Source organism: Grampus griseus (genome assembly GCF_964374135.1).
Source record: "Grampus griseus genome assembly, chromosome: 5".
In the NCBI taxonomy this organism is placed as follows: domain Eukaryota; kingdom Metazoa; phylum Chordata; class Mammalia; order Artiodactyla; family Delphinidae; genus Grampus; species Grampus griseus.
The window spans coordinates 103,354,336-103,364,695 of NC_138998.1; the positions used below are offsets into that span (position 1 = coordinate 103,354,336).

The 10,360-nt window shown below is 38.9% G+C and overlaps 2 protein-coding genes across 4 annotated transcripts in view; one reads left to right on the forward strand and one right to left on the reverse strand.

Moving 5' to 3' along the window:
* The window catches only part of ZNF654 (zinc finger protein 654), a gene marked incomplete at its 3' end in the record, with an annotated part of 94,156 nt that extends 91,819 nt beyond the window's left edge, over positions 1–2,337 (reverse strand). For both annotated transcript variants that reach the window (XM_082655627.1, XM_082655626.1), the window contains exon 1: positions 2,101–2,337. In XM_082655627.1, coding sequence (XP_082511753.1) covers positions 2,101–2,289 — 189 coding nt within the window. In that variant the 5' untranslated portion in view covers positions 2,290–2,337. The remainder of the gene's footprint in view (positions 1–2,100) is intronic.
* Positions 2,338–2,606: 269 nt separating this feature from the next.
* On the forward strand, positions 2,607–9,662 carry CGGBP1 (CGG triplet repeat binding protein 1). 2 transcript variants are annotated; one of them, XM_082654775.1, is made up of 3 exons: positions 2,607–2,796; positions 3,390–3,594; positions 5,512–9,662. In XM_082654775.1, the coding sequence occupies exon 3, from the start codon at positions 5,531–5,533 to the stop codon at positions 6,032–6,034; it is 504 nt and encodes a 167-aa protein (XP_082510901.1). In that variant the 5' UTR covers positions 2,607–2,796; positions 3,390–3,594; positions 5,512–5,530; the 3' UTR covers positions 6,035–9,662. The 2 variants fall into 2 exon arrangements, with proteins under 2 accessions (XP_082510901.1, XP_082510902.1); XM_082654776.1 differs by having other exon boundaries at positions 3,390–3,561.
* Positions 9,663–10,360: the final 698 nt, after the last annotated feature.

The following is a 10,360-nucleotide window of genomic DNA, read 5'->3' on the forward strand; positions in this document are numbered from 1 at the left end:
AATATGTTATAAGGGTTCAGGTAAAAGTTGGTAACATGAAAGTATATCAACGTAACACTCATAATTTAGCAATATAAAATAAAAGTTCATTAAGTTCATCCTGTTTAGTTTTGCTTCCTTGGATATTTTAGGAGGTAGTGGAGTTTTATAAAACAGTCAACTTCATTTGTTCTTAAAATAATTTACTGTCACTATTCGGACACTGCATTTCACAAACTAAATTTATTCATTTGTTCTTAAAGTTGATTTCAAGAAACAGAATAAGAGTAATTAAGAGTTCTCCAAAAATGTTGTGGCCCTCAAATTAAATTTCGCATTCTACAGAAAGTAAGGGTTATCTGTTCAGGTAAATTTACAAAGCTAAATGTAACCAAAGCCAAGTTGCTCATTAATGATATACAAGCAAAATACAGAAAAAGATAAAAAGACTTTCTGCCTATGACTATATTAAAAAGAGCAACTGTAACCTAATTTTTCAGAAGTTTAAAACTCCTGTAGATACAAAGTCTACTGATAACACGGTTTCTAGATATAAAACATAGAAGACAAGCTCTGTAAAGACACTGAACCTCTAAATCCTGAATGCCAATACCAACAAAAAAATTTTTAATAAAGTCACTAAATAGAGAGCAATGCCAAAGAAAATTGACATACCCTTTACACCAAGACAATTTCCACTGTCAAACCAACTTATCTATTGGGGGAAGGGGGGATGAAATCAAAAAACAGTTTAAAGTATTAAAAACTTACCTGAATATGTCAACCCCAGCCTTTTTCTTTCAATACTTGGAAATACATAAAATCAAATTTCAGCAAACATTATGCCCACTTCTGCTTAACTTTATTTCCTATTTGTTAACCGGAATGAAATTAATGGCTTACTTTAATTAATAGGTAAAGGATCCAAACCCTTTACATATTCATTCCTTTAATTACTATCCCTATTTGACATAAGAGGAAAGAAACTAAGGCACAAAGAGGTGAAGTAATTTGTTCAAGGTAACACAGCTAGAAGTAGTAGAGCCATGACTTGAACGCTATATAGCCAAGATAATAAACAAATAAAGGAATGGGGTGGAAAAGGAGGAGTTAAATTTTTTTTCCAAAAGAGTTTTCAAAGTAAGAGTGTTGTGAAAGAGAACAAAATGTTTAAACTATAAATATATGTAGATGTGAATGTAGATAACACAAATTTTACCCCTACACAAGTACTTTGGTGCTTTAATATTTGATTATGGTCAAACATTCTAAACTACATCAAATTTTAGTGGCAGTCAACCAAGTAAATAATTTACTGTCACTATTCAGACACTTTCCTTTTTTTTTTAACAAGCTAAATAAATACACTATAATTTAAAGGAAGGGGGTTGGTGGTGATGTAACTGGAGCAATAGTTTCAGGAAAGCTACTTTCTCTATTAGCAGTTAATTAGAAAAGAGCTTGCGTGTATCGGGGAAAGGGGAAAAGGAAAGATGACAATCCCACTGCCTTAACCCCACCTCCCAGAAAAGTAACTAAGTCACGGTGGGTCAGCGCCTAAACCAACTGGAGAACCGGCCCAGCGGGGTCTCGCGAAGAGATGACAGGAGACCCTAGCAGAGGGGGAGGGGTGGCGATGACAGAAGAGGGGGCGGTAGAGAGATGGCAAGCCTCCCATCTCCGGAAAAGGGGAGAATACGGGGGCAAGGGGCGGAGAAGGGAAGGCAGGAAATGTTGCCAGAGATTCCAAATGAGGTGACAAGAAACCGGGTAGGAAACACAAGAAAGGCGGGACCCTCGGGCAGAAAGGGGTCTGTTTGGGGCAGGGGAGGCTTGTCAGTACAGAGCTTTCCTGCCAGCTGGCCCTCCTCTCCAGCCCCTCCACCCCCGACAAACTCTCACTTTCTCAGCAACCCTAAACCTGCGCAGGTCATCCCCGTCCCGCTCCCCGCCCCCCACCCCAAGCCGGATAGGTGGAGGGGGGAGCTTCACCCTCACGCTCCTTGTTGGGCTGGTGGCGCGAGCGCTGGACACAGCCCAAATTCGGGGACTGGAAGACCAGGAAAAGCAGGGAGGCCCAGGACCTGGCTGACAAGTCCTGGCGGCCGACGGGCGCCTCACCTGACAGAAGCGTCGGCAGTAATCCCGACTGCTGATCCCGACGCCGCCGCCACGGCAGCTGCCGCCGCCAGCGCCGCCTCTGCCTTCGCCCGCAGCTCTAAGCCCGGGAGGGCCTGGAGGGGACTCCACAATGGCCACGAGCTCTTCTCCAAGGCGTTCGGCCTCTTGATCGCTCTCTTCCTCCGCCATGAGGCTCTCGCCGCCCAGCGCGTACCAGCCCCTGCGCCCCCGCCGCTGTAGCTGCCTCGGCTAACCTCCTCCTCCTCCTCTAGTTCCCTCCCCCTTCCCTCCTCCCCAGCCGGACAGGGGCCTCTCCGCTGGCTCTACTTCCGGCTCCGCCCACCCACGCCCCCAGTTTTCATTGGAGAACTCTAGATGCCAATCATGCACATGTCCGCCCTTCCACTACTATTGGCCAACTCAGCCGTCTGTTTGATAGGTCCGCGGTCCGTTGGTCAATGTTGCTCGGCGGTTACTGGGTACCGCCTACGAGCTCTCCCATAGGCGGCGCAGGAGGACTGGGCTCGGCGGGGGACACGGCGGCCGCTGCGGGGCTCGATCGGGCAACGGCGACGGCGGTGGCGGCGGTGGCGACTGGTCCTCCTCCTTCACACCATTGCACCTCCTTTTCTTCCTCTTCCTTTTCTTTCCGGCCGCGTATCGTCCATTTCCCCTCAAGGCGGCCCCGATCCTACGGTACCAAGGAGCTAGGGAGGCCGAGGGTGGGCCCGACCGTTGGTGCGGGCTTTGGGCCCGGGGCCTTCCGGCCCGAAGCGGGAGCCGGGGGCGGGGCCGGGGCGCTGTTGTCGGCGGTAGGAAGAGGGAGGGGACGGGAAGCCTGACAGCGGTCGCCTCCGCCAGGCGCCTGCTGCCTCCTCCCTTGAGACTGCCGCCAACTCGGCTGTCGAGTTCCCGGGCCCACGGCCGGCAGCTGGGACTCAGCCCTGCCCAGCTAGCGGGCAGGGGCGGTGGGGCGGCGGCGTGCTGGGCTCCGCGCGGGAGGAGGGAGTCTAGACGCCGGGCGCGTCGCGAGCCCCGCCTTTCCCTCCTCCCGAACCCTGGGGCTTGGGCGCCCGGGGAGGTGCAGATCCGGGCGCACCACTGTGGAGGGACTGAGATGAGGAGAGTTGGAGTAAACGTTGGGATCCGAATTTGTGGTGTGGACTTAGGGTGATTTTAAGCACACCTGCGTGGTGGTTGTGGTGGACGTTCTTGTTCGTTTTTTCATCCACCCTTTTTCCTTCCCCCTCCCCCATTTTTTCTTTCCATTTGTTTTTCGTGTTTTACAGTAAAGGCATGACTTCCCAGCACCTCAGGGAAAATAGGGTGCAAGCCCAGAAACTATTTCCACACCACCACTTGTTGAAAAACTGATTTGAAGGCATCTCCGGGTTTGAACAAACTGAAAGTGCCAGGATTTCATGCGTCTTTGGTTTTGCTCTGGAGACCCTTCGCTTCTAGGTATCAAGACGAAAAAAACTGGAAACTAATCTGGTAAACATTTAAACTTGAAAACTTCTGTTGAGTTTTATTTTTATCTAGTAAATGATTTGCTTCTTTTGTTGGCCAGTTCCTGCTCTTAACTTTGTAACTTCCTCGTTTAAAATATCTTTACTTCTATGGAAAACACTTTGGTTCTTCGGTTCTGTAAACTCGAGCATCCTCTACTGGGTGGATATTTACCTCTGCAGTAACACAAATATACTTTAAAACTTAAAAGATTTTGGAATGTATAGGCCTTTCATATTAGCACAAGTGATTGCGCGTTTTATGCTTCAAAGAATAAGGAACATGTTAATTGTTTTAGAGTATGAAATCCAAAGACAGAAGACTTTTCACATAGAATGATTTAAGCATTACTGGGCACAAATATGTAATGTTTTTCATAAATAGCTTAGAACCATTAATTATAATTGGGACTGACTTGCTATATGATTATAAAACACATACCATTAACTTAAAGTACAAATATGTGTAATGGTAATTCACTGTTTAGTAAGCAGGAATTGTCTTACCTGCCATTGAAAACCTATAACCTAAATAGTATTTGACACGGGAGCCTTGCGTTAAACACATTTTTAATGGGAAAAAAAAGAATTAAACCTATTAAAACCTAAACTTGATCATACTTTCCAAAATTTCTTTGGAATGTTGACTTCTTCTCTGAGGTTATGTCCACAGGTGTCTAATACATAAATTCTTTTGAGAGAGATTTCATGGTAACTAGCTATGAATTCTGTAGCATAGATTAACGGAATACTCCATTGTTTCTGATTACACTTATAAAGTACAGTTCTTCAGAGCATACCTGGGAATTTTTCTCTAATGTATTTATACAGAACAGAATTCCATCTTGAATTCTATCAAATTCATTTCAATTTCTTATATCTAGGTTAATGTAAGAGCTTAATCCAATGGCATGGCCTCAGGGAACAAATGGTTATCACTTACAACTTCTGTTATCTCAAGTTTTCAGTGCCCATAACCTTACAATTTTGGCAATGATCACAAAAATTTGTTTTGGGGTTCAACTGAGAAATTATTAAGCTGCTTCTGAGTTAAATATTTGGAAAAATAGTGAAGATAATCACTTATTCCATATCAACAAATTGTGATTGAGCATCTGTCATGTACAAGATACTGTGTTCTTAGTTTTGGTCTAACTTAATAGTTAAATAAGTGAAATAAATATTAGCAAATGTAAATATTATTCTTTAGTGAAAAAAAAGTGTTAGATAAGGCACTTTGCATAGCTTGTCTATCACCTTTTGGAAAGGTATCTTAGTAGAGGTATATATGCATTAAAAAAAATGACTTACTTTGAGCTCTGTATTTTGACTTTAAAATTTAACATCATTGTTCCTACTTTTAATTGCATTTGGCCTGTGTTCTTTCTTGGTTTTTACTTTCTTTCTTCTCAGAACAATTTGGGAAATTATATTCAACTTCATATAGAATTATGCCAGTTTAGTGGCCCACCTGTTTGAACAAACTTTGTACACAGTTCCTTGCAGTTGTTTTCCTAAAATCTGTTGCCCCAGAGCTGTGAAGGGAAAGAAGTTCTTTTAAACTTGAACACATATCTGAATTGGATGAGATTAATACCATAAATGTTGACCTGTAGTTAGGTTTTTCTAAAGGATAGTGACATCTGGGATAGTTTTTTCATACTTTGAATTTATTTGAATTTCATCATAATCAAGGAATGGACCTAGTTGTTACTAGTAACTTGCTCTGGTTTTGCCTTCACTTAACGTATCTCAGGTAAGTTAAGACTTAATAGACATACAGTCTATTAATTGGAATTAAGTTTTCTGAAGCCTTTAATCTTAAAATGTTTATACCTACCTTTTTATTATTCCTTCACTCATGAAGTGTTGTTATAACACTCTGTTTCTCTTGTCTTGAAAGAACCCTATTCAAAGTCAGAATGGAAAGATTTGTAGTGACAGCACCACCTGCTCGAAACCGTTCTAAGACTGCTTTGTACGTGACTCCCCTGGATCGAGTCACTGAGTTTGGAGGTGAGCTGCACGAAGATGGAGGAAAACTCTTCTGCACTTCTTGCAATGTGGTTCTGAATCACGTTCGCAAGTCTGCCATTAGTGACCACCTCAAGTCAAAGACTCATACCAAGAGGAAGGCAGAATTTGAAGAGCAGAATGTGAGAAAGAAGCAGAGGCCTCTAACTGCATCGCTTCAGTGCAACAGTACTGCGCAAACAGAGAAAGTCAGTGTTATCCAGGACTTTGTGAAAATGTGCCTGGAAGCCAACATCCCACTTGAGAAGGCTGATCACCCAGCAGTCCGTGCTTTCCTGTCTCGCCATGTGAAGAATGGAGGCTCCATACCCAAGTCAGACCAACTGAGGAGAGCATATCTGCCTGATGGATATGAGAATGAGAATCAACTCCTTAACTCACAAGATTGTTGACAAGGAGGTTACCACCATTATGATCAAGATAAATAATGTGGAGTATTAAAGTTATGTGTTGATTGTGTGGTTCATTTTTATATTTATTTCATTTTAAATCATGTGATGCAGAATAGTTTTGCAATGTATATATAGTTGCAGGCAAAAAAAAAGAAAACATAAAAAAAAACTTCACTGCAAAACATATTGTTAATTTTAGTCACCAATGGTGTAAAGCAAAACTTAGGGTTTAGAGTGTGCTAGGATACCTGAAACCTGATGGTTATCTTTAAAATTGATGGTTTTTCTCCTGAAATGTTTGTGCATGGAAGAACTGCCCTGCTTTTTTACCCCATTGCCATGTATGATTATTCCTTGTGAGATTACCTAATTACTTGGATTGAAGACTAGCCTAGGAAATTGAAGCTGCTGCCAGGCAATACCACTCACAGTAAATTAAAGGAATTATTTCTGATTAGAGGATCCTCAAAAAGGAAGTTTCCCATCCTCAAAATGGTGGGAAACTATTCTTACATCTTCAGATTCCTAGCAGAAAATGATCGTTTATTTCAGACTATGCTTTGCTTGTATATGAGGTAGTTAACTATCTTTCAGTTCCTCACTGTCTTTTTTCCTTTTTTTTTAAAGGCTTATTGTATTTAGTAGCAGCTTCAAGTGACCAAAAGACTAAAATCTTTTAATGTCAGTGCCAAAAGCCACCGGGAATTTTGCAGTGACACGATTTTAGTCTCGTACTATAAACAAATGTTCGAACCATAGCTTTCATTTCAAGCATCATCTTGAATTTGAAACTTTTTTTTTATGTCATGGTGTTAAAAGACTTCAAGATTGGCATTTTAATTTAAACAGGTAGACATTTTATGATTGAGTTTCCTGTTTTACAGAGAATTAATAATTACTTTTTGGCTGACAGATCAGATGATAAGGAAATTACTTTTTATGCATTAATTTTTCCACAGGATTTTATAAGAGTTTATTTAGATAGACTAGAAACAAGTTTACTTACTTTCAGTTTTATGTGCTTTGCCTCTGGTGGTATAAGGTTTTTAAACAGATGGTAAACCATTGTCTAAAAATACTGGCAAGATTTTTGTAATGGAGATCTGGCAGTATCCTGCATAACTGTTTGGGTGAGGAAATAATCAATTCTGTTAAAGGTCAACCATGTTCAGGAAATGATCTCTATCTGAATTCCACTATCCTGTAAGGTTATTAAAGTGGCTTAGCCCAGGTATGTCCTCTTTGTTGGATACCCAAATTATATTTTAAAAAAAATTAAAGAGCTGAAAACTTGGAGTAGAGCTTTAAAAAAATGTCTTAAAGTCTTTGAAAACATTCAAGTTAAAAATCTTTATAAAGTATATTTCTATTACAAAGCACTGACAAAAAATGCCCTATGTGACTTAGAGGGAGTTATCTTTGAGGTCATTTTACCACAAGTCTTCATTAAAAAACAGCCAAAGTGAATAAGAAAAAGATTAGATATTAGGTTTTTCAGAATCGGCTTTCCATGTCTAAGTTTTTTTGGTGGACTTAAGTTCCTAGTATGAGGTGTCAAAGTGCCCATCTTATTTTAGATTTTATGTGGGCTTTTTGTTGTTGTTGTTTTCATTTTTAAATAAGTCTGCCACCAAAAAAAAAAAAATCACTTGTCAAAATTTGAGCTACCAGTTTTTCTCATGTTCAGTTATGTTAAAGTAGCACAATTAATGCCCAGAATAGTGCTCTCATTTGTTAAGCACATGCAAGAGGAAACCAGTGGCAAAACATAACCAAAATGTACTTTGCTTTTACTTCCTCTAGTAAAGAATTTGCAGGCAACCATGTTTAACTTGAATTATCTAAGATGGTACAAGATCTAAGAAACTCGGAAAATAATTGATTTTTATAGCAGTATTTTCAGAATACAAAGATAAGGTTAGATATACAATCATTCTAATTTTTTCAAGACTTTCATGTGATTCAGACTGCTCCCTATTGTTTTGACATTAATTTGCACTAACAGCAAACACATAGTGGCAGAAAGGCTTTAAGTAGTCCTAAACAGTAAACTGGATGACGTTGTACTAGAAAAATACCAATAATTCACATTTGAGTTTCTAGCAGTTATTACTAATTTGATGATCATTTAGGTCCCATATAGCTTAATGTATTTCTCCAGGCTCCTAACTTTTTGTATATCCAGTATATCTAGGGGCATAATCCGTCCTCCTGTTAGGATTATATCATGTCCTTAGAAGCGTTTTCCATCCTGTTATAGAGGTTTAATATGTTTCTTTACTAATTATGAAACTTTTCGTTCCCTGAAACTGGTTAACTTTACTTCATAGTTAAGGCAGAATGATTGTCTTAGCCTGCTCAAACTGGTACAAATCTGTGAAACCATGGTTAGCATACGTTGGGTAACAAATGGAGAATGTCTAAGAGGCATATGCTGCTGTGGAGGTGTGGACGTGTGTACAGAGCTCTCAACTATATAGTGTTAGTGTGATGCTATACTATTGGGAAAAATAGCACATTTTTTCTATTTTATAAGTTGTATGCATAAACATAAGATTTGTAATGTTTCATTTATAAACTGCCTTCAACACATGCTTACCTGTTAATAGCGTTTTCTCAAAGTATGATAGTATGTCTTCCAGAATTTCACTATATGCTTACAGTAAATATTTCCTAGCTTGTTGAAATGTTAAATTCCTTGTTGGTTTCTTTTGATTCTCTGGGGCATATAGCAAGCCTGAAAGACATTATAATCATTTCTTACAGGGTGGAAATTTAGAAAGATTGTGTATTGGAGCCTAAATAGTTATTTTATTCATTATCATCTTTGAGTAAGACTTTTTTTCTTTTTTTTTTTTTTTTTAAACAAATGTTACTTCCAGTTAATGCATTTGGCCCTACTGAATTTCAGGGACCAAAATACCTGTACTTAAAAAGTTCTGCATCTTACAGTTGTAACCAATTAAGTATCAGCTTGGGATTGTTCTGAAGTCTTCATTGCTTAAAAACTATTGTAAGTAACAGTTGGCAAGATCTCTAAGCAGAAAGTTCCATGTTAAAATCTTTTGCCTGAAAGAATTTGTATGTAAATGTTAATGGAAAACACATTTAAACAAAATAAAACGTAAGGTGGCCCCAAACAAAAGCCACAAACAATTTGTCATTTGGTGCTTAGTCTTTGTAAGGGCTCTCTGTGGTTTGACTTGCCCCAGCTGCCTTTAAATGAGTACAGATCACCTTAAAACATGTTTATTAAATAGAAGATTCATTCTATAATTTAATTGAAAATCTTAGCCTAAAATAAGTTGCTTTGGCTTCTAGTCAGCACTGATTAAAATGTGAATAGTGAAGTGACTATCCTAAACCTGGTTTATCTCAATCCATACTACCATAGACTTTTGAGGTAAATACAGTTCTTAATGTAGTGGTATTCTACTTGTATCCAGAATACTGTATTCATTAAAATTTTACTATGTTCATTTTTGTATTCCCTTCTTATTTTTTTTGCTCACGCATGTATCCTTAGTATAAATGTGTCGCTTTTAAAGTTTTGTCTCTGTGACTTTTAGAAATAAATTTCAAAAATTGTTTCAGAAGTTTTTGAAAGCATGTTTTGTTTTGTGGGTCAATAGCATATATTTCATCATTCCAACAGATTAATAAAACTTAGATTTATTTTTCTACTAGTTATATCTCTTTGTAAGATTATTAGTCCTTATGTCCAATGTAAAAGCATATATATTCTGTCAAACCAAATTTACATCATAGCTACAGATAGCCCCTTTCCCCTAAAATTATATAGGTAATATTTAAATAAGCTTAATCAGTGCTTTTAATTGGAAACATACTCTAACTTTCTACCTTTAGAAAGACTAATTATGGAAGACAAGGACCTAATTTGCATCTCGTAAGTTTTATCGGGTTTTCGAAAGATTTGCTGTACTCTTACCAGCACTGGGGAGAAAATGCATAGAAGTGGAAAATTGTCTTTTATTAGTTTTACATAGTTTTGAGGACAGCTATTCCTCCTATTTACTTCTATTTGGAAAAAATTAATGAATTTATAAAGTAATTGACTTGTTTTTTCTGAAATCAAAATGATAGAAAGGACGTTAAGAAATTAGTCAGTACTTCTGTTTCCAGCTTAATATCTCCAAATCAACAGAGGCTTGTCTTCATTTTTCCTAAAGAATCTCATCATAACCTTTATTAAATGTAAACCAATTGAATGTGTGTGCCTTTGGGTCTCATAATAGTTCCTTTTTTTCTTTCTGTGTGTATACTGAGTTGTATTATGCACCTGTAATATGGTATCTCATGATGCAA